The following is a 25,329-nucleotide window of genomic DNA, read 5'->3' as shown; positions in this document are numbered from 1 at the left end:
AGATGCCATAATATCTGAACCTACTCTTGTAAGGAACATGTGCCTGTTTCATTCCAAAAGATATGTTATATAGATTATTAACAAAAATAAAAATAAAGGTTTGTAGTAGATTTGTTTCCATGTTAAAAGCTTGTTTTTTTGCAAGAGTTGAATCAAATCATGACCATGCTAACAGCTGCATTACTGCTGCAAATGTACTTATTTTCACTGATTGTTTTCAGTTAATATTTTCTACCTTCAGAGAATTCCTAAATTTTAGCCCAAGTAATGTATCATGATGTCTGTTGAATCCACTTCTCTGCATTCCTTCTTCTCTCAAGCAGGCAGATTTTGGCCTCTACACCACTATCTCATACTCTTTTGCCAGCAGTGCTTCAGTTAGAGTGTAGACATGTACTCATGGATTTTAAGCAGGACTTGGGGGTGGGGGGCTGGAGCTTTTTCACTTAACTAGATGACAGCACTGTCTAATGAACTTCACACACTGGATGATATCCCCAAGCACTAACTAGACTTTTTAGCAAGTGAGCTTTTATAGATAAAGTAGAGTTAATTTTAAACCAAACAGGGCTGATACTGTAAAGCCTGACTTACAGTGGTAGATTTTTATCTCTTGTCTATCTATGTGTTCATATGAGGTACCCATGATTGCAACTCTGCATTTGCTTCTTACATACTGCAGCAGTAAAAACGTATCTGCTCCACATCAACCAATACATACTACTGTGTATTTTAAGGTAAGTACTGAAACCCTGTCACTGGCAATTAGATATGCTTCTGGGAAATGGTGATCTTAAACCTGAGCACCTATCACAGATAATAGAGTGTGACATATTGCACCACACACATGCCAGATATTAAGTGGGTTTACAGACGTGGATTCTGTGTTTCACATGTAGCAGATGTCCACTGATGCCTCCTTACCATCAAAGCATCTGGGTCTTTCCCACTTGCAAGACTGTATGTGTCTTTACAGTATGTTCTAACTTTGAATCAACTACTTGTTCAGACATACAAATTCATTTCTTTTGTTACCACCACACAGTCATGAATTTGTAACCTCTCCACAGTCTTTTTTCTGTGCAGACAGTATTTTGCTAAGACGTTTAAATATTTCAATAGAAAATGGATTGCATTACTTTACATGCTCAGAGAAACAGACCTGCCTACAATCACCTTCATGAAATGAAAATGAAATGATGGATGAGGGTGGAGTTCACAGTTCCTTTTAGCATGATTCAGTTAGATGTAAGGTCATTACAGCTGTTCATTACTAATGGATAAGTGAATTGAACAGCCATCAGTAATGTACGTGGAAATTGGTGCATTGCATTCCCACTGATCAGAACTATTGTTCCTGTATAACATAGAAAATGCTAACAAGCCTTATGTTATGCATGTCACTGCTCATGCTCTGTAAATAGATGCTGCATCTTGCTAAGGAGACCTGCATGCTGTAATATGATGGCTTACAGCTGAGCAGAGTGGCTAAGTCTTTTAGGAGCTCTTCACTGGCATACAGTACATCTTTTCATTTTGGTAGTAAATGGTTGTTGATGAAACATGACCATTCTTGTGGTAGTCTCCTCAATACCCTGATTCCCTGTTTGCTGCATGGCATCCTGGAATACTGTGCATGTTACCAGTTTATGCCATGTGTTTGGTAATATGGCAATACTTTGGCATGCAGATTTTATGCTGTTGTGATGCATAAGCAGCATATTTAGGAAACACTTTGGTATACCACATGTATGCATTGTGTACCATGGTGTACCACGTGTAAGCATAGTGTAATACCATGGTATACAACATGTAAGCATGGTGTACAGTAGTGTACCATAATATACCACATGTAAGCAGGGTGTACCATGCATGCTGTACCATAGTATACCACATGTAAGTATGGTGCACCTCATATAAGCATGGTGTATTACCACTATATACCACATGTAAGCATGTTGTACCATGGTGTACCACATGTAAGCATAGTGTAATACCATGGTATACCACATCCACATGTAAGAATTGTGTACAATGGTGTACCATAATATACCACATGTAAGCAGGGTGTAGCATACATAGTGTACCATGGTATACCACATGTAAGCATGGTGTACCATAGTATACCACATGTAAGTATGGTGCACTACATATAAGCATGGTGTATTACCATGGTATACTACATTTAAGCATGGTGTACCATAGTAGACTATATGTAAGCAGGGTGCACCATGCATTGTGTAATACCATGCTATACCACCTGTAAGCATGATGTTTCGTGTCTGGCATACCATGCTATACCACATTTAAGTATGGTGTACCATGCGTTGTGTACCAAAGTATACAACATGTAAGTAAGGTGTACCATGCGTAGTGTACTGTGGTATAACACATGTAAGCATGATGTACCATGCATGGGGTGTCATGGTATGCCACAGGTAAGCATGATATACCATGGTGTATACCTGTAAGTATTATGTACCAGAGTGCTTTAGTACAGTAAATACAACAACGCATGTTCAGCAATCAGTAACATCTGGTACCACAACCATTCACCTTCACAACCTTGTGTGGCTACACAATCTTCAAACAGGCTCACAGTTTATACCAAGTGTTCATATTTGGCAGTGTATTTATTATGCCTTAGCACAGTGTCAGATGTGCTGTGTGAAGGAGAGGGATGGGAGTTACCTGTGATAAACTAAAGGAGATTGAAATGTTTCTGGGTAGTTACTGTTCTGCACACAATCAAACACTGAAACATCTCAAGTTCAGGTTGAACTGGCCATGTTACATATACACAGGAGGAAACAAGAGACAGTTCAGGGCAGTGAACTTGTTTTATACATTACAGAAGATAGAATGGTGGGCCATGGACATGTCTGTATGAGAAGAAGGTGAGGGGGGAGTCCTAGGCATGAGCACCATGGTGCAATGCTTGTGCTCACTCCACTGGAATGGCTGTGATCCTTTGTGGCAAAAGCAAACAGAATTTGCAACTGAGAACATTGCTCTGTCATTGATATAAATTTGTTCATTCTTTTTGCAAGCAGTTGGCATTATGCAATGAGTTCCATGGTGGTTCTACACTAGATACATTGTTTGCACTATGTAATGAGCGCATTGTTAACATTTGTATTTGAAACTCTTAGAATACCTTATAAAGTAACTGGAAGGAATTTCCTGCCTCACCTTTCCAATACATTACTATAATTCTAAAATAATTCTCTGAATTAAAATAGTACAATAATTGAAACTTATTTAGTTTGCAGAAAAATATTACATTTAAGTAATTTCAACATATAAACAGATCAGTACTGAGAATAATGAAATAAAAGGTGATAAAACAAGAAGGCATTCATTAACAGATGTAGGAAATCTTAATTGAAGTGGCAATATTTTTTAGGCTTGAAAGTATGCCAACTAATTCATAAAGTGATGTTACTCGTTTCAGGTTGACTTCAGTCCTTTTTATATATTTTCTTTTACTTCAGAGAGGTAAAAGAAGATGTGTTCAGAGCCGACTAAATGCTGATCCATCACACTGATCTTTCTACCACGTGTACACAACTCGTTCTTCCACTGTGCATTTGAAAATTTGTTTGGCAAAACAGATCTGTCTCTATGGCTTCAAACAAGATGAAACAGGAGTTCTGGATATATTGTGTGCCTAATTAAATTATATAACTAGTAGCATACATGCTTAGTGTATCAGGAGAAATAACATACTTAAAAACATATTTTTTTGTGTAATTGCCTTCTAAGAATAAATTACATGCATATTAGTATGCCTCAGGGAGAAAATGAATACATTACACATATTTGCACAGCATTATTACAGAGAAGCCTGTGCCATTTATGTGTTGCCAACTCCATTCTAAAAGTAAAAACACACACACACAGACACACACACACTCTCATGCACATACATGTGTGTGTATGTGTAAAACATGTTTGTTATGCATCACTGCAGGTATATGCAGATTTCCCTGAAAACGAATGATGTAATGATTCAGGCTGATTCAGCTTTAAAATGACATGTTTACATTTTTACTGAGAGAACTGTGTTAAAAATAAATAAACAATAAGAGAGATGTGCAACTGCTTGACATTCATTATGAATTGTTTTTGTGGTATAGGAAGCCCATATGTGCTCACTTCATCTTGCTGTGTATGTATCATAGTTTGTAACCTGTAGACATTTATGTAATTATAGTACATGTAGTTCCTTGCATCAAGAAGTGACACAGTTTTCCAAGTAAGAAAAATAAATAGGTTCAGAATATTAAATATACATCATTTTAGACCTTTCCATCAAGAATGATAATATATATTTTTTGTTTTCGCATTCTTCCAGATCGATTCAAGATTTCACATTTTAAGCCTATTCTTAAATGTCATGCTTGCAGTAAATGCCTACTTGCAAAGAACAAATGGGAAAGGGGAAATAGTTGGTATTTGCTGTGTATGGAGTACATTTGTGATATACTGCATTTTATGCTGAAGGTAAAAAATGGCTTTACAGTCACAGGAAGTAGAAATGCAACAAAAATCCCAAGTCATGCATGTATATGCCATTCCTGACTAAATGAAGGGACTCCCTTCCAGATGTATGACATACTGTTGTTGATATGGTTTAGACTACATGTAAATGATCTTACATATATGTTTCCACGCTGCTGTTCTTTTTACAGGAGCTTTTCTATGTAGCTAAGAGTATGACATAAGAGCTGATATCATAGTATAGCAATTTATGTAGCAAGAGGGAAAATACAGATGTGTACGTCCACTTATTCTGCCTGTTTGTATGTCATTTGTACTGCAGGTCTCATGTGCTGTTTTACTTTCTATTTGTATCTCTCCGTCTTTTTATCTATCTTAAGTTCAAATACATTTTCAGTGTTTTCTTTACTTTTTTTATTTGTTTCACCACCTTTTCTGTAAAATTATTTCTGCATAGTATATGTTAGAAAGTTGTAAATAGATAAAACAGCTGACTTCCTATTAAGTAAAATGCAGTATTGGCTGCTGAAATTAATGGCAATGAAGGAGACCATTTGAAATTAACTATATTTTTACCAGCAAACACAGATATTACGATGAAAGTGCTTTATTGTGCACAGAGGTAAGAAATGGCTGGAAACTCAGTTTATTTTAAGTATAAGATAGACATTTTGATTTGCAACAGTTACTATCAGTCATTATTTGGCTAGCATTCTTTAATTTTATGTTGCTGTTTTTGATTGAGAATAGATAATTTAATTTTACAAGTCATCCTTATGATTGGCTGTAGGCAGACAACACTGAAATGAACTTTGTTATTTGTTCTATGTATAACATGGCTAAAACAAAGATGAATATGACTATATAATTTTTCCATGATATTTTACAGAAAAAAATGTAGTATTTATTTATTGATTGATTGACTGACATTTGATTATCATGATAGTCTGACTGGGTAGGGACCTATTTTCAGTAGAGCTCTGGGGAGAAATGCTCCAACGTATTACAAAACATTTTAAGAACAATAATTTTACAGTCTTTAAAAAACAAACAAACAAACAAACAAAAAAGCTACAATTTAAATAATTATACCAAATTAGACATAATGTAAAAACACTGGGAATGAATAAATACTAGTTATATGACGATGATTTAATAGTTAGAGACATTTTAGTCACGTTATAGAGAAATTAAGGGTAAGTTAGTTTAATACAAACAGGAATTGCCTTATGAAGTGAAGAAAAGCAAGCTTATGACACATTTAGGAGAAAGGTGGAAAGAGAAATTGATAGAAGTAAGGGAGAGGGTGAAGAGGGAAAAGTAAGGAGATGTAAGCTATGAATATGTATTTTTTCACATTTAGGGATATAGTTTATCCTAGTATTGAGCAAGAATGGAACCATATTTTGGCTAGGAAGTATTTCAGAATGGTTTTGAAGGATGGGAGGGAGGGTATTGACCTAATGGATACAGGCAAGGAATTTCAGGCCTTAGAGACATGGTACGAGTACAGACAGTGCCCAGCAGATTTGATAGGTTTGTGGACAGAAAAGAGTTTTTAGTCGTTGGATCATAATGACTGGTTGGGAACATAGTTGTGTGGAATATTATTTAGTGCTGGACAAGCAAATGGATTCTGGATAATTTTAAGGTGGGTAAGAAGCTGATGTTAGTTGATTGTGAAGTTCTAATTAATTTAGGCTTTTTAGTGCTAAGCAGTGGTGGATTCTGAAAGTGGTATTTGCTACAAATTTTGGAGCTTTGTTATAACGTTGTTCAAGTTTTGAATTTTGTGAAGCCTGGAGGTTAGTAAGGATGGGAGCTCCTTAAAAAGAGTGGGGAGGAGATAAGTTAGTGACAAGTGGAGTTTTAGTTGTATCAGTGAGTGATTTTTTCTTATGCAATTTTGTATATGCAGGTCGAATTTAAGATTATCATCCACTATCATCCATAATAATTTGCTATGAGAAGTGATTTCAATGGTTGTATTATCAAGAGAGAGGACTTTGAATTTTGTTTTCTCATGTGAGATGGATTTGGTGAAAAAAAGTAGTATCTTTTTATATAGGGTTGAGCATGAGTTGTGAGATACAAAGACCTATTTTACTCACTGTTAAAGTTTCCTGAGTCATTTTTTGGAGGTGTGCCATATTGTCAGATGTGCTAATGAGGAGTCATCTGTGTACTGTGTTAGGGAGGCCTGTCATGTGGGTATATGGAGGATGATGGTGAGCATGTTAAAGAGGAGGGGGGCAAGGATAGAGCCTTGTGATACACTATTGGGAACTGGGAGGTATGGAGACAAGGTGGAGTGTCATTTTACTGACTGATACCTATTGGACAGGTAGCATTTGAACCACAGAAGGTTAGGCTGAGAAAGACCTAATGAGGACATTTAAAGTAGAAGTTTGCTGAGACAAGCTGTGTTAAATGCTTTAGACAAGTCTAGAAATAAGGAGGATACAAGTTTTCTGTTAGCTCTAGCTGTATTCACAGTATCTATATAGGTTAGAAGTGCAGTGCAGGTACTATGGGAAGGATGGAAGCCATGCTGTGTGGGGGATACAAGTTCTTCTTGCAAGAGATACTTTAGCAATTCTATTTGAGAACATTTTTCAAGCATTTTGGAGATGGTGGATATGATTGATATGATATAGGTCTAAAGTTAGTAATGTCTGCTGAATTTCCTCCTTTGTGCAGAGGGATAATGTTTGACTTTTTCCAGAGAAAAGGAATATTGGATTATTGGACTGACCACTGTTTATAAGGATTGAGACATGATAGGCAGTGCTGTTTTAAGGTACTTGCTTGGAAGGTCATCAACTGAAGTAGGGCATGGTCTGAGATTGTTAAAGAGTAGTTTTATATAGTACGTGGGCACAGTTTTGAAGGTGAAAATGGAGGTGGTAATATATAGCTGCTGGACAGGGTTAGGATTAGATGCTGGCAAATTTATTTATTATTTATTTTTTATTTTACATTTGTTGACCGGGACAGTCCAACTGGATTACAAGTCCATTTTCAGTGGAGGCCTAGGGAGAAAAACTCCAAGAGAACAATTTTTTTAGAAAGCATAGTTTTAAGGACAGACTTTTGACATACAATTTCCATAGAAGAGACTTTGACATACATATTAACTAACAGATATGAGACATTCATTCTCTACAATATAATATTAAATTTTAGAAGATATTCCTAAGTTTAGGATTCCTATGATAGATTTACTATCAGAGTAAAAGCAGAGAGACGTACAATAAGGCTCAGAGAGAGCAGATGATGCTCGCTATAGTAGTTGAGAAGGATAACGAATTGATTTACAATATGTCTTCTCCTGGTTTTAGTTGCTTATGGAGAGTTCAACATTGTTGGGGTAGTTTTCCCTAACTCCTGGAGAGATGGGATGAGCAGTAGATTAACAGTCCTAAGTTGATACAGTACTATGATTGGTTTGGCTTAGCAGAGTTACTTAAGTTAGGTGAAGTGTTCTAATGAGACATTAGCCAGGGGGGATACAGGAGCACAGTCGATTATTCAAAAAGTGAGTTTTAGCAAATTTCTTGAACTGTGATGGGGATTTGTTGTCAGTTATGTGGGCAGAAAGGGAAATCCTTGGTTAGAGATGCTATACTATCTATGAAATAAGAGTTGAACTGTATTTTGGGTTTGAGTGATACGTTATTGAAAGGGGTTAAGGTTGAATTTATGGCCGTGATGCAAGATTTCTTTAATGGTTGCCCAGAACTTTTTATGGTTGTGGTTACTATTCTGAAAGTTATTTAAGTATATATTTTTTATCTTCATTAATTTGCTTTTTAGTACAATTGCAAAGCATTCTGAAGTTGTCAAGATATTGTGGTGTTTTATATTTTTGTCATTATTTCCATACTTTTTCTCTATCCTGCATTCTACTGTTTTTTTTTTTTTTGCAATCTCTTCCTTATAGGAGGTGTAAGGCTATTTAGGATATTCAAGAAATACTATAATTATAATTGCATGCATGCATGCTTGCATTACTGCACAAAGAAACCTTGTTTATAGCAGTGGAAATGCATGAATATGTAAGGAGCTGTTCTATATGAGCTGGTGTCAGCAATATGTAGTTAAAATAATTATTCTTAGTCTATGTCTCTTTATGGTTAATGTTTTTGTAAAACACATATGTGGTCACACAGCAGTAGCATTCCATCTGAATGTGCTTCTCCAGAGATGACAATTTAATAAGGTTTTTATTTTGCACTTTTTGTTTTGTGTTGCTTTTCACTACACTTGTCAGCCTTTTGTGTCTGACTGTGATCCTTTCTTTTGAGAGAAGAATGAAGCTGCTGTCGCATTATTAAGCAACATAATTGAATGTTCATAGCCTTCAGCAAAGTGACAGACTGTAATTTGAAAACTGTAAATTGTAAAACAGGAGCTATTTTACTATGCAACTGTCAGCACCATCAAAACATGCTATTAAGATCAGTAAAAATGCTGAATGGCAATTGTAGAAAGTGACAGTGGTGTTAATATATATATATATATATATATATATATATATATATATATATATATATATATATACACACCAGTGAGCTTTCATCGTGTACAACAATACACAATTAGGGATTAGTGCACGCTTGATTGGCTAGAGCAATTATGAATTACTGCATCCCCTGACAGTTTTCATTTTCATATAGTCAACTGTCTTTGTCTAATTAGTTTTGAATACTATTTCTTTTTAATTTGCTCATATGACTAAAGTCTGAGAAGTAAATTCTGTGGCAGTAATTTGCTTGGAGATTCCTAAAAGCTGTACAGGGGTATAATTAAGAGGCACCAAAAGAAACCAAAGGCAGTTGTAAATTATCGGCAGTGTTTCAAGCATTATCACACAGGCAGAATTAGTCAGTGGACAGAAAGGCAGAACAAGTTTTAGTGTAGTACATACCCAAAAGAAAAACTACCACAAATTAGCTAATGCTAGACTTTGGTAGAACACCAATAAAATATTTTTCTTGTGTTACAGAAGTGAGCATGCTGTGAACATTAAACATCTTTTTAAGGAACTGCAGTATTTACAATGTGTTTGTATGTGTGTATTTGGTATAAATATACAATTTATATATGTGTGCTCATGTATAGAGTTTTTTATATATATATATATATATATATATATATATATATATATATATATATATGAAATGTTTTATTATCAGCTTGCTTTTGCAACGTTTTTAGTGTATCATTCTGTTGTCATTTATTTATGGGGTTTTTTTTGGGGGGGGGCGGCTCTAGTAAGAGAAATCTCTGTATAAGGAAAACTGTAGGCTTTTTTTTCATTTCCTACTAATGTGTTCTAGAACGTGTAAATACCTGCAGTGAATATGATGTAAAGATGTAACGTTAACTGTATATCTTAGTTAATGATAGAATTACAATTCTGGAACATTATTTTTGAGTAGTACAATAAAACAGTTTAACATCTAGTGTGTGACTGTGGTTATGTCTTTGACTTTAATTTTCATTGTTTTTACTTATGAGGAACGGTAACCATGTTGTTCGATGTGACTGTACATTATTAGTTGGCAGAACATTTAATGTGCTTCTCCAAATGTGACTGTTATTCTGTTTTCAATGGAAGTTGTTCAAATGATCCAATTTTTTTACTTTTTCATAACTTTCCTGAGTAAAAAAATGAGCAGTTCAGGAAATATTATGCACCAACCAACCTTTGTCCTCAAAAACTGTTATTATTTTAATAATGACTTATAGACACCTTCTCTGTAACCAAACTGATGTGGTACTCTTTGTGGTAACACATTTGAATTTTTTGACATGATGATCTAACTATAATTATTTCTAGTACTACAGCCAAATACAATGTAGTTGTCAAATGAAAACATTGATTTCAACTGTTTAATTTGCTAAGCAGCAGCTAACCTTACAGTCCTGTTTTTCATTAATTTCAGCTTTTATTCTGTATCTTTTGATTTTAAGGTGTTTTATTCTCTTTAGAAATGTATCCACATAGTTACAGGCTGCATTTTCTTTAGCCTGCTAAAAGCATGTTTGCCTTAAACTTCTTATGAAAGTCTGCTTGGCCTTCCTTGCTCTGTATCCTTTCACACCCCAGACTAGTTTACTTTCTACTACTGTATATAGTTGCTGTGATTTTTAGCAGTCTGTGCAGTGATTTCCATTTTGAAAACTATGGTAGCATTTAAATATTTCTTGCTACACAAGTCAAACAAATGGTAAAATATTTATTTGTTCTTTCATGCAGAGTTTAACTGTTACAGATAAAGCATTTCTCAACTGTTTTACTCCAGAGTGACTCTCTTTCAGGTGAAAAAGACAATTTTATTATAAGACTGGTACACATTTTAGATATCAGTTTGTCTTACTCCAAGTACAAGAAAGCTGTATATAGCCAGTAACCTATAAACTGTTAAATGATAACCTGCTGTTAATAAAAGATGACACTTTTAAATGCTGACGGAAAGTCAAAGAATAATAGTATGCATTAGACTGCTCAGAAAGTTAAACCTGCAGCAACTTTATTAATACAATATGTGAATTTTTATACACATGGCAGATTCTAGAACCATTAGCATGTGATTTTATTGTCTTATGACTGGAAAGAGTATGGAAAAATCAGGAGTACTACAGACTGGTCAGAATTATCTAGATATTCAGAAGAAAATTATATTACAAAGTGGATAGATTTGCAGTTCCATTGAGGTTCATCACATTCCTGTCCAGAGACACAAACTGGTGTTTCTCACCGGAGAGTTTGGTAAAAATATTGAAACACAGACTGATAGAGCTGTCAAACACTTTGTATTCATGACAGCCATTTTTTCTCAACACTAAGTGGAGATGCACATATTAAACTTCTGTGTAATGTAATTCCTTCCTGAAACTTTACTTACTTATTAAATGTAAACATTTTTGCATCATTTAAATGGAATAGAAACATGTCCTGTGCATTAAAATACAGAGAAGGCCTTAAGCGCAGTGACAGAAGTACATTAGCTTAATGTACTGCATATGCATTGTCACATTCGTGGATGTATGAATGCACAATACGTTAAAAGCTGTCCTCTGAGAAATGCACATTAGCTTAATGTACTGTGTATGTATTGCCACATTTGTACATGTATGAATGCAGAGTACACTATAAAGCTGTCCCTGAAAGATGGACAAGAACTGGAATTTGGTTTGCATACTGGTTGTTGTGTCTTTCGGCTTTCCCCGGTTAGGGGTCTCCACAGCGGAACGCCGGTCCACTAATGATTGGCAGTAGATTTTTACGTGCCGAATTGCTGGCCCTGATGCACAACCTTCAATGAAGGTATGCTCATTCACGCATGACTCCACACAGAAGACGCTCTTGCTGAGAATTGAACAGGACAGCGTCTTACTGTCAGGCGACAATGCTACCACAGCACCACCACTGCAGTTGGTTTGCATACTGGTATTATTTTAAAAAGGTAATACGTTTCCCTTTAATGTAATACCATGCAAAATTATGTATTTACTGACATAGAGGGGGTAATTTATTTATTTATTTGTTTTATCCTTTGTTGATCAGGTTAGACCCACAAGGCTAGAAGTCTCTTTTCAGGGGAGACCCAAGGTTGTGTTGGTTCTACTAAGGGAAATTTAGCCATGGCATTGGAAGTCTTTTTGATAGGTGTTGTGGGATCTTTTGGGTACACCTGAGGTATCACCAACTCAAGCAGATGAGACCTCAGTTTAATGTCTTGTCTGAAAGATAGCACACTTGGGAGACCAGTAGCTCCTTCATGCTATCCAGTCACCTGGAGTAGGAATACAACCCAGAACCTTCCAATCTTCTGGCGCAAAAGGTCAGTGTACTACCTGTTATACCACTGGCACAACTTGTTCTTTTAGGCTGCACCCTCCTAACCAGCAGAATTCCACACCATGAACAAGATAGAAGTTCCTGTGGCTCTACCATGGCATAATACTTAAAACACCTAATATCTCATTGAGTTCAAGACTGTTTCAAACTAGTTGTTTTTTAAGGCAGTAGTCAGCATTGTGTGATTAACTTTACAAGTTTTGAATTAAACACATTTTTGGATATTGTTTTATACAGAAAATGGTTGAGTTCAGCATAAGCAAGAAGTTGGTCAGGCAGCTGGCTAACTGTCATAAAAACACAATCATAAAACCCTGCATGCAGTTTTTGACATGAGGTGAAATTTGTCTTTCTAGTGTGCTGTTGTTCTGCAGGTAACACTGTGGTGCTTTCCTTCCCCTTTGTATTGTATCCTCACTGTTCCATTTGTCTCAAGTCTTCTTCATTGTGATTTTAACTACACTAGTCACTGCATATTCAGATAACTCAATGAAAGCATTTACTATTCTCTCTGTGAAAAAAAAAATCTTCCTCAGGTCCAGAGTAAAGATGATTCCTTCAGTCTGCAGCTGATGTCCTCTACTGCTGTCCTTGAATTTCCTCTTCTGTTCTTCTCCTCCGCATCAAGATCTTATTTCCTTATCAAATCCCGTGTCAGTCATTCTTTTAAGGATCCAAATGAAAAAAAAAAGCAGCTACCACCACTTGGAAAATGAATATTTAATCCAACAGCTCAGCAAAAAACAATAAAACAAGACATAAAATATGATGCAAAACTTGATGAGCACTTTTGGGCTGTGCCCTTCATCAGATAAATTGCTTGCATTCAAACACTAATTTAAAGGAATATCAACCAATCTGTGCTCAATACTGAACCCACCTTTTCTTCAGGGCAGGCTTTAATGGAATGACATCATTAAGCCCTGGATGTCCATGTGCTGTAAGTTCTATTATCCATTTGGCCTCTTCATATTCCATGTTATTCACTATATCACCACCTCTAATATTTCTCACCATGTGCCAAATCACCATAAATTTAAAATAATGTCCTTGATGACCAGATATATGTCTATACAGGTCATTATGTCCATTTTACAACCTAATAGCTGATTGATGGTTTAATATCCTCTGCTTAAGCATGCAGTTCGTTTTCCCTATATAGTAGCAATTGCATGTATGACACATAGCAAAATAAGGTCCTGCGGTTAGCTCTAGTGTTGAATGAATACACCCTGCCTAGAGATTCTGCAGAAGCAACTAGAGACTGAGTTTAAGAAAGAGAGATATGTCAGTCGGCTAGAATATGCTTATTGCACTTTTTCCACTACTGATCATAAGCTGCAGCAGACTAAAGTAAAGAAATTGCAGAGGGACTACAATGATTTTATGAAAGGCCAGATTTTTGTCTGGCCCAAGAAAAACACTAATAGTGTGGCTTTGCAAGTAAATGGTTTGACAGAGACTGTGGGTAATCCCACTCATTTGCGGAAACACAGGCGCAACAGAACTATACTAACAAGGAACAGACCAATGAGAGGGGACGCCAGATATCGACGTTGAGCCATTTGATTGCAGAAGGGGAAAAGCAGAGCAAGCAGTGCACTATGGAGGCAGGAAAGAGTACAGAAAGTTGTAGTTTCAATGTAAATAGAAGGGAAAGTGTTGAAATAGATGATGGACAATGAGGGGCGATGAAGAAAAGGCGGGTCTTGTCTTTTTTTATTGTTTTTTACTGAGCTGTTGGATTAAATATTCTTTTCCCAAGTTGTGGTAGCTGCTATTTTTTCATTTGGATTGATTCTGTTCAGCAGCTTTACCCTGAGCGAGGTTCTATTTGTTGGTTTTTGTATTCTTTTAAGGATGTGGAGTCCTAATCTTTTTAGCCTGTCACTATAATGTCAACCGTCTGCTCCACCTGCCCTCTTGCTGCATTCATCTGTATTCTGCTCCAGTACTGTGGTTTCCCTTCCCCTGTACAAGCTGTAGAATAGCATGTAGTGTGCCAGATGAGGCCTTATCACTGTGAAGCAGAATGGGAGCATGACATGTGGATATCTGAACTCTGTTCCCTTCGGGATGTAGCCTACTGTCCTATGGGCTTTTACTGCAGCCTCCACTTGCCAGAGATCCTTTGTTGATCTTTGTATCTGTGGCTTGCCCGTACCCTGTCTACTTTCTTCAGCATTCCTGGTAGAAGCTCATCCAACCTTTGAGTCCTGCATTTTTTCAAGTCTGCCCTTGCTTTGTCTACTTGTACTGGTCTATTCACCAACTACGGTCCAATGTAGCCATCCCCCTTTCCTTATTGGTGGGCTTTCTCTTTCTTTCTTTTTTTTTCTGTCAAAAAGACAAAGCAATGAACTGCCTTAATTTGTCTTTTTGTTCCCTTAAATCCTTTGTGTTCCTTCCTTCCACCATTGTCTTTTCCCCACTTCCTCTCTTTCCACAGTATATATTTTTCTGTTTTATTGTTGTGGCATCCCTTACAACCTGAATGCATTCACACACACACACACACACACACACACACACACACACACACACACACACACACACACACACACACACACACACACACGCACGTGCACACACACACACACACACACACACACACACACACACACACACACACACACACACACCTATATTTGCATACAGATGTATATTAATTTGTCCCACACCTGATGCTACCACCCTGTGCCTTTTACTCCCATATGTCCCATACAGTCCTGTATGTAGTATTATTTAATATGCCTTGGATGGTCAGAGATCCTTTACAGTGACCATCTTCCTCTTTGTCCTTCATTCCTTTTCTCTGCCAGTCCGCTTGCCATCTTCTTCCCTCATTAAGTCTGGTGCTCAGCAGACAGTGTTTGCCCACATGAAGTCATCACCACCTGCCTCTGCCCTGACTTGTCAGTGTGCTTATTTTAGCTTGCACCACTCATGTCAGCTCCCCTCCATCTGCATCCATTTCCTACCTCCCCTGATATTACTGCAGACATTGTAGGTTAGGAACAAGTGCCATCCTGCTTTACCACTTGACCAGATATCTCTTACTCGCACTGTAATGAGAATATGTTTTCATTATAAACTGGGTGCATCTCAAAACAATTCCAGAGTAAATCTCCTCTACTTTTTATTAGTGCCTTTTTAGAGGAAGAGAAAAGAAAGAGACCACCAAATTAACAAAAAAGAAATGTGTAATGGGGTTGGCAAGAACCAAAACATACAAAAGCTACAATTAGCACTATGAAATGGTGAGAAATGTATCAATATTAGTTTTACAAGTAGAAGGGCTGGTTCATTCATTTGGAGAAAAGAGAAAACCTAAGTCTCCTGAGTTTGAGAAGTGGAGATGCTAGTAATGGCATTGTGGGTAATGACTTGTATTTCAAACAGACATAGCCAGAAGTCTTTAATGCAAACAAGTGAAACAAAAGCAAAATAATTTACATTTCTGGGGTATCTCATGCCAGAATAGTGAAGCGATAATTTCTCTTTCATGGCATTTGTTAAGCCTCACCAAGAATTCTGGGTGAGTTGCAGGCTTTCTGGTCCCTTTACAGTGATGTCTGCCAACCCTCTGAAAAACAAAAGGACAACCAAACAGTGTAGGGAGCATGAGCGAACACACCTGAGAACAAAAACACACAACTTGATGTTTAGAGCCTAGAGCAGGGGTCAAAATAGAGAATTGTCCAGTCAGCGTCTTATCGAATGTAGGAAGAAGACACTGAAAATAATATAGAGGAAGACTGAAAACTGACTCATATGATGACATTAGTTTTCCATAGAAAGTTTATAAAGAAAAAATGATTACCACTGGATCTGCTAGATATGAATGTGCTGCAAGACTTTAGAAAAGTCTGGGGTGCGATAAAGATGTATATATGTGACTTCTGTAGTTTTACAGCCCTGAAGATCATAGACACATTCTTTACAGCCCTGAAAATTGTAGAACAGACATATTCCAGACCATATAGACCATTTCAGAGTCTTCATTCACTACTGTCGTTTCATCATTGTGACTGACAGACATTATTCCCTTTATCCGGAGCTAAGGAACCATTGTTGTCTTTGTACTAATTTACATTCTTGGCATTGTTAGTTTAATGTGAAAAACTTAGATCTCCCTTTTAATGCAGTACTTCTGTTTACTTTGCTATAACTGTATCGTTTCCTTTCATATGAATACTGTTCTTTACATCCTCTCTGCACATCTGCCTAGGAGTTACATGACAGCATGAAACATCTTAGACCAGTTTCTTCATCTTGGTCATTTTATTTAGTTTCATCGTCTGTAGCGGTGGTAACAGGAACAGTAGTATTTAGGACATTCTGTAGTGATTCTGTTCAGTGGACATTTGAAGTTAACTTCTGCTCTGTTGTTTACATAAGGTATAATTTTACATACTGATCTGAAGTTTCTTCTGAAATCTTTGGAAATCTTAAGGTAATGAGTTTTATGGACCACCATTTTGTGCTAGAGGAAATGCCATTTTTTATTGATTCTAGCATATTCTTGTGATATCAGAATGCCCAGGGAGCAAATTAGAGTCTGAAATAAGTTAACTTTACACTCTATGCCTTGTAGATAAATTTGTGTACAAAAAACTCTGGATTTTCTACTTGTGTGCATGTTTCTAAACTAAATGTTTTCATGCTGCAGTAATCAGGATTTTTTTTTGCTGCAGGTAACTAAATAGGTTCTTCATCTCTTTATGCCTTTTTAAGACAAACATATTATACAATACTTAAATGTTTGAAAGAGAATGCATGCCTTTTAAATTGTGTTACAAATGTCAGGATGCTATCAAACATATACATTTAAGAGAGCGATATGTTACTGCTAACGTTCAGATTTTTTGAGATTGGTTTGGGATAGTACCTGGTATTGACTTTAGTCTGCCTTTGTCTGGCATTGTGTTGGGCATGTATAGCCCAAGTGCAACCACTCATTAAGTGACTTGATATATGAATATGAGAACATAAGGAGATGCTTCTATAGTCCTCTCAGTAGGATTTTTCCATGCATTTTTACAGAAATGGGCCAACAGTAGTGACATTTGAGTGGTTGTTTTGTAAAGGTAAGGATACATATTGTAAAGAAGTTAATTGCTTTTAATTCCTGCAGACAAGCATAGACCAATGTATAATGAATAATGGATCTGGGTCAAGTCTATGCAGCCATCAGTGAGTCCAGCAAAAGTGTAATAACTGCATGCAGCATGTCACTTTTTCTTGTGGCTTCTACTCACTTTGTTTGCAGCATAAAAAAGAACTTGACCATATGTCTCCAATCAGTGGTGTTACAGAATTATTTTGTGCTGACCATTTTCTTTAGCTATTAACCATCTGTACAGATCTTACTTGGAAATGTGAGATATAGCGCATCTATCTTTCTGACTCTATATTCTGTCTACCTGCCTGCCTACGTATTTATCTATCTGTCCGTCTTTCCAGCTAAATATCATTCTCAGTGCATGTGTTTTTTATGCGTGTATGTGTGTGTGCACAAGTTTGTGTGTATGTTCATGTGCTTGAGTGCATGTTGAAGTACATGCTTGAGTATGCATTTGATTGTGCATTGCATTGAATGTGCATTTGTTTGTGCATGTGTGTGGGGGGTTGCATGTGTGTAAAGCACACACACACACACACACACACACACACACACACACACACACACACACACACACACACACTCACACTACCTTACATTGAAGATGATTTCACATGTGTAATGGATTAATTCTTTACAATTCTTGGTGTACACTGATATCTGTTAAGTGCACAACCCAATGTCTGTTATTGCATGTATGAAATAGCATGACTTTTTAGTCGTTTTGCGGGGAGACTTCTTTTAGGTATGTGCAGAGAATTGTTTAAACATTTCTGATAGCTAATAAGATTTCTTCTGAGCCCATTTTATAAATATAATAGGTGCACACACACAAGTTTACATGCACATAAGAATTTCTGTAGTACATATTTTCTTTAGGCTTGTGTCTTTCTGCTGTTGGGGATGAACAATTAAAATTATGTAAATATTATTAACTAAGTAGAAAAATGAAATGTGAATTAATTTTAGTAGTTAATAGAACAGGAAAGAATCAGGTGAGAAGAGAAGGTTGAAGTAGATGTGATGCAGTTGAGAAATGAGTTAGGTAACATGTCCAGTAGAAAAGCACTTGTAGTCAGATAATCTCATCTCGTTAAAACTGGCATGCAGTTATTCAAACCCAAAACATCTAAAACATTGGGGGGGGGGGGGGGGGCAAGTCAAAACAGTGACACTCCATGATTGAAAAACATATATATTTTTTAAAGGGACTTGTACCCCTGACATTGAAACAAGCCCCCACACCATCAGGCTTTATACATATATATATATATATATATATATATATATATATATATATATATATATATATATATATATATGTGTGTGTGTGTGTGTGTGTGTGTGTGTGTGTGTATGTGTGTGTGTGTGTGTATATATGGGGTATGAATGTGTGTTTCTGTCTCTCTCTCTCTCTCTGTGTATATATATATATATATATATATATATATATATATATATAGAGAGAGAGAGAGAGATAAATATATATGAGCGTAAGACATAAAATCGAACACTCACAATGCCAAACATCAAAAACATTGATCTAAAAAAAATTACACTCAAAATACCAAAAAGCAAAAGAAAAACACTTAAACATAACTTTATTTCAGTGGTATCATATAGTTCTAATGATTTTCAGTCTTTCAAGTGTAATTTTGGCCTTTTTGGCAAATTGCAACTGACATGCTTGTACTGGGATTTTATACATGCTGTATAGGGCAGGAACTTGTGTTATACTGCATTCCAAGGAAGAAGTGTTCATAACAGTTAATGGCAACAAGTAGATTATAGCAGATGAAAGTCCACCAGCTGAAGGAATTCTCTGTGTAGTTATAGTAGGCTCAGGCTGATAGGGGGAGATGCTGTGTAGTTATACTAGGCTTAGGCTGATAGGGGGAAATGCTGTGTAGTTACACTAGGCTCAGACTGATGGGGGAGATGCTGTGTAGTAATACTTGGCTCAAGCTGATTGGGGGAGATGCTGTGCAGTTATACTAGGCTCAGGCTGATAGGGGGAGATGCTGTGCAGTTATACTAGGCTCAAACTGATTGGGGGAGATGCTGTGTAGTTTCACTAGGCTCAAGCTGATTGCGGGAGATGCTGTGCAGTTATACCAGGCTCAGGCTGATAGGTGGAGATGCTGTGTTGTTATACTATGCTCAGGCTTATGGGGGAGATGCTGTGTAGTTATACTAGGCTCAGGCTGATAGGGGGAGATGCTGTGCAGTTATACTAGGCTCAGGCTGATGGGGGAGATGCTGTGCAGTTATACTAGGCTGAGGCTGAAAGGGGGAGATGCTGTGTAGTTATGCTAGACTCTGATGGGGGAGATGCTGTGTAGTTATACTAGGCTCAGGCTGATAGGGAAATGCTGTGTAGTTATACTGAACTCAGACTGATAGGGGGAGATGCAGTGCTGTACAGGAAAGCTTCCGGCAGAGTGTGCATGTATTTTAAAGTGAAGGCTCATTTCTGTCTTACAGAACAGCTCTGTCATTTTATTAAATTTGCTCTCAGCATGTGGGACTTGACTAATGAGTCAGATTATAGAGCTAACAGGATTTTTCCTTCATGTGGTATACAATAGTGACTTTTTCTTTGTGGGTTGTTTTTCAGGATACCTCGATAGTGATGGATAAAAATGCAAATGGTACAGTAAGTAGGTGGGTTAGGCTTAGATTGTTGATTGTTCTATGATTTTTTTTTTCTGCTTGTCATCCTTTTTAAATTTCATGTAAGTGTTGCTTCATAAAGCTTTCAGTTGAGAAAGAGAAGAAAGGGTTATCTTGGAAGTTAAGTAAGGAGAACAAACATTTGGTTGGTGTTATATGCATGTTGCATATTACATTGCATTTACTAATTTAGACTTAAGTCAGTAGAGCAGTTATTTATCATATTTTCAACATTGTATTTCTACCAGTTTCTCTTCTGTTGGTTCAGCTATGAGCAAAACACTATTTCAGCAGCCCACTGCACAAAGCCATTAAAAGATAATGCTGCACTCAACCACCTTATTTAAATGTGGCCAGTAATATGTTTCCAAAAGGTTTGCTTCGCTAATTGACCATGTGCACATTCCAGGAAATCTTACTTCATTTTAATTTAATTTAATTTTGTTTTATTGGTTGCTCTTTCTAGGATTCTTTTACCCTGGACCATTTTCAGACTGTACCTGGGAATATAGTCTCAAGTAGAGCAAAAATCATAATCAGGCAGACACAGAACATGTGGAAAAACAAGGATGTTTAAAAATATGAAAATACAGAAATTGGGAGTTGAACAATATGTAATACTACTATTTTATATACAAAATTTATAGGGTCTATATTAGAAGAACGAAAACCCTAAACTGCGAACGCTCACATGAGCAAAAATGCCAGTGATCGAAGATGCTAGCCCCCCACACCTCCCGCTAACTATATATTCTAACTCCGAGGTCGCACTACAGTGAGGAAAGGGCAAATATCCCACTCCTCACTGTAACACGACCTCGCAATCCCACTTTCGATTCCTGGCATTTTCGCTCGCGGTTTAGGGTTTTCATTCTTCTAATATAGACCCTGCTTATAACATTAAATACTGCAAGGAATGTTTGAAGGGTTTTATTAATGAAAACAACAACATACTATAAATGATAAATAGAATGGGGTTTATATTGCTATGTAATAAAAGAGAAATTATGGAAGAAGGAGAAAGGAATAGAGCTGGATAATAAGTGAGAAATGCTATAATGGAATTCCTCCTGCCCTGTTTGGCAAAGGACCCCATACTAGTTCTTTGCAATTTGTTTTTTGTTATTTGAAAATGTAATGTACATTTATCTGTACTTGCTTGGATTAAGTGATTTATCTTTAAGGTTTCATTTCTCTGTGCCTAGTTTGGACTGTTTGATAACGTAGACACAGTGAAGATCACTCATTTATCCACATGTTGTCCATGTCAGTAGCCTTTTATACACACAATAGCTTAGATGATACAGTTTATTGTCTGATTTGCATCCTGGTAATTGTTTTGTATGTATGAAAATTCACACACATTTACACTTTCACACAGATGGGCTTATGTACATATATGTGTCTATGTGTATGAATATCTATACATATATATATATATATATATATATATATATATATATATATATATATATATATGTGTGTGTGTGTGTGTGTGTGTGTGTGTTCTGCTACTTTTGTTGAATGGTCAACTAAACAGATGGTTGACATCTGTCAACAAAAGTAGCAGATTAGACCTTACCTATGAAGTGTCCCAATTTTCCCCAAATGGCCAGATTTTTGCCTTTTTATTTATACCTTTAATCCTCCCATCAGTTATGACTTTGTCCAGATTTCTCTCTCTGAGAGGTTGAGAGGTATGGATCAGACAATTCTTCTGTGTGATCTCAGAATTAGTAAATATATTTATCAGGAGGTGTGGTAGGTGCAGGGGGGGCTTACATAAATGATCTTTACTTTTTTTTTTTTTTAGTTTTTGCATGTGCTGATATTAATTCTCGCTGTGTGCATAGTAGTGTATCAACATGCATAATGTCAGTCATTTGGTGTCAACATTATGCCTGTCAATATCGGTACTACTTGACAAATTTAAATAAATCCATATGTATCTATAAATATGCAAACACACACACCCCACACACATATTTTTATACGTGCGCATCCGCATGTGTGTATGTGGGTGTTTGTGTGCCTCTCTAATCCACTGATAGATATAACACCATGCAGTTTAATTATTGCACAAAGTCTTTTTGCCTACTGTAAGCTGGATAAAAGATTTGTTTTGTGTTAGCTGTTTAAAAACAATCTTCACTTTAATCCCTAACCCACTGAAAATAGTAAAATGTCAGAGAATCTGATGGCAAGGCTGCTCTTTCATTTCTGTTTGTCGTTTGTCATAAATGCAGCAATGGATGGTTTTGCTTTTAGAAAGAAGTGGAGGAAAATGCACAAATGATCGAATGAATGACAATACTTACAAATATTCAGTTTGCTACAGTTAGGAAGTTACAGTCTAGGACAATGCTGTAAAGTAAAAATCTTAAAACTGTTTGGTTTAAATAAAGTTTGCAACATGTCTAGAGAATTGTACTTGCCTGTACTGTAGTTCATCTGAAAAACGTGCTTTGAGATTCATAAGTGACCTTTTACAAGCTTACTTATCAAAACTGTTTTTTATACTTTATGAAGATTTAATGTATATGATCCTAATGTTCTTGTTGAAGTCATTTTGTTTTAACCTTGAGTTGTTTATGAAAAAAAATGCAGCTTAACTTAATATGGTGCCTGACTATGCATGTACTTATGAAGGGTTGTTTTGATTATGCTATTTATGAATTACCTTTATATTAATCTGCAGAAGAACTGGAGTGTATTCTTATGGTGGGAAAATGATCTCTGGATCCTAAATATAGTGACGGTTATAATTGCACCCTTAAGTGCTGAACACTTTAAAAAAGGCATGAAAATATAGAAATGCAAGATGCTAAAAAACCCACACTGTGCTGAATTTGTCAACTTTTCTCACAAGTTGCATTTTATTTGTATTTTTCTTAGTACAAGTACTAACTGTGCTACTCTCAGACATGAAAACGGATTACTTTTTCCTCTACATGTGTATGTTTGTAGGTGTTTTGTTGATGTTATTTTTTTCCTCTGACCCTCCAAACACACACAGTGCAAAGGTTCTTGATATAATGATTAAAATAATACATCTTATTCATCTATAAACATTTATTTCAATATAATTAAAATTATTAATTTAAGCCTGACATTTGAGGTTCACATTTTCGTTTCTATCCAGTAAAACAATTTTCAGTGAAAAATAACAGAAAGCACAGTATATTGGTTAAATACACTGATGCCAGAGTAAAAGACTGATTTGTTTGTCATATGACTTCTTTTACAGCTCTATGGTTACTGTTACCAGGATAATAATGACATTGCCAACACATTGACCACCATTACAGAACTAGGTTCTCCATTAGAAATGATTCAGCTGCTTCAAACATCATGGGAGGAGCGATTTCGGGTGAGTCCGAGAGCATTTTCACTCATTGTACTAACAGATGCACTGCTTGTGAAGAGACTTGTGCACTTACTGATATGCGACATACAGGCTGCCAGCTGAAGTGTTTGGAATAGTGTGTGTGTGTGTGTGTGTGTGTGTGTGTGTGTGTGTGTGTGTGTGTGTGTGTGTGTGTGTGTGTGTGTGTGTGTGTGTGTGTGTGTGTGTGTGTGTGTGTGTATGTGTACATGTGTGTGTGTGTATATGCTCAGTGTAGCCTTCATTTGAGCAACATATAACATGCTATTTGATGTGTAATAGTGCAGTATAACTACAGATAAGAACATGATAGTGTAAGTGGACATGGCAAGGCTGCATTGTATAGCTGCCTACATATCCTGCATTTCAGTATCATATGAGTAGCTGCAGGAATGGTAATTGGTAAGACTGGGCACACAGCAAGGCATTCTGGAATTAAAATACCTACACTATTAACAGGAGTCTAAAAAGAATGGGAATGTAGTTTGAGGCGGTGTGATAAAGTGTTTAAATGAGTATTCAGTAAGTTATAGAAGAAATGAATTGTATTCTGCAGTGGTACAGCGGTAGCATTGTTGCCTCACAGCAAGAGGTTCTCCTGTTCGATTCTTGACTGGAGTGCCTTCTGTGCGGAGTCTTCATGTCCTAACCGCGGTCGAGTGGCCTCCGAAAGACATGCGTGAATGGGCGTGCCTTCACTGAAGGTTGGGCGTCAGGCTGGCAACTCGGCACCATAAAAATAGACTGCCAATCATTAGCGGACCGGAGTTTCCCTGTGGCAACCCCTAACCGGGAAAAGCCGAAAAGACAAACAACATAGAAGAAATGAATACACAAGTTTCTTTCAGAAGTGAAAAAAACAAGGCACCATTTCAATTAGGTTATTAGTACTTTTGTTCCTTTATTGACCAATTCACAAAAAAACGGAACTTCATCAGATAACACCTTACTCACTTCCCATTTTTATATGGTTACATAATTTTAAATGCACCAATAAAAAACCTTTTCCATACATTCCAATTACTCATACCTTATTAAAAAAATATATATATATATATATATATATATATATATATATATATATATATATATATATATGCTTTGCATAAATGTACTGTTTTCTTTATATGCAAATATTATAAACAAATATTTAAAAACAATGGAAAACATAAAAAACAATAAAACAATGTTTTTATCAACCCAACTAAGCAACTACCCTTAAATCCTGAGTAAGTGCTACATATATGTAGTCCTGCAGCCTTGAGAGTAATTATGTTCTCAGTACTAAACTGTTTCTGCTTTTAAATTAAGAAAACTACTAATAGATATCCTATCATTGATCCCAGCAAAACCCGTTGCATTTAATAAAACCTGCCAGTATGTTTCACTACATTCTAAATAATTAGACCAGTTACCCTCACTTTCTCCAAGACACAGAAAAGGAATTTCTTAAAATTCTTATACTCCATACTGTGTCTGAAAAGGGCATTTGTCCTTTCTTGTTTCTTAATTGCATAGCTGTGCTGGTAAATCCTGTTTCTTAACTGATTCTCCGCTTTTCCTATGTAAAAGATGGGACATGTCTGACATAGGGCTATGTAAATTACTCCTTTACTGTTACAATTGTAATTTCCTTGTATTGGTATTACTTTCCTATACTCTTCAATGACCACATTTTTAGTTTCATAAATGACGAAACATTCCCTACATCCATTGCACTTATTCATCAAGTGTGTCTTTGGTGCATTTGGGATGACAGAAAAATTGGGTCAG

The 25,329-nt window shown here is 36.3% G+C and overlaps 1 protein-coding gene across 1 annotated transcript in view; it reads left to right on the top strand.

The window, feature by feature from the left end:
* PKDCC (protein kinase domain containing, cytoplasmic) overlaps positions 1-25,329 on the top strand; it is a 217,142-nt gene that overhangs the window by 15,245 nt on the left and 176,568 nt on the right. The window contains exon 2 of the mRNA XM_044061918.1: positions 23,419-23,541. Within this exon, the coding sequence (XP_043917853.1) occupies positions 23,419-23,541 (123 nt within the window). The remainder of the gene's footprint in view (positions 1-23,418; positions 23,542-25,329) is intronic.

Source organism: Protopterus annectens, chromosome 1.part0, assembly GCF_019279795.1.
Source record: "Protopterus annectens isolate FY-2018-M chromosome 1.part0, PAN1.0, whole genome shotgun sequence".
NCBI classification, from domain to species: Eukaryota; Metazoa; Chordata; order Ceratodontiformes; family Protopteridae; genus Protopterus; species Protopterus annectens.
This window is presented reverse-complemented; position numbering and strand designations above follow the sequence as displayed.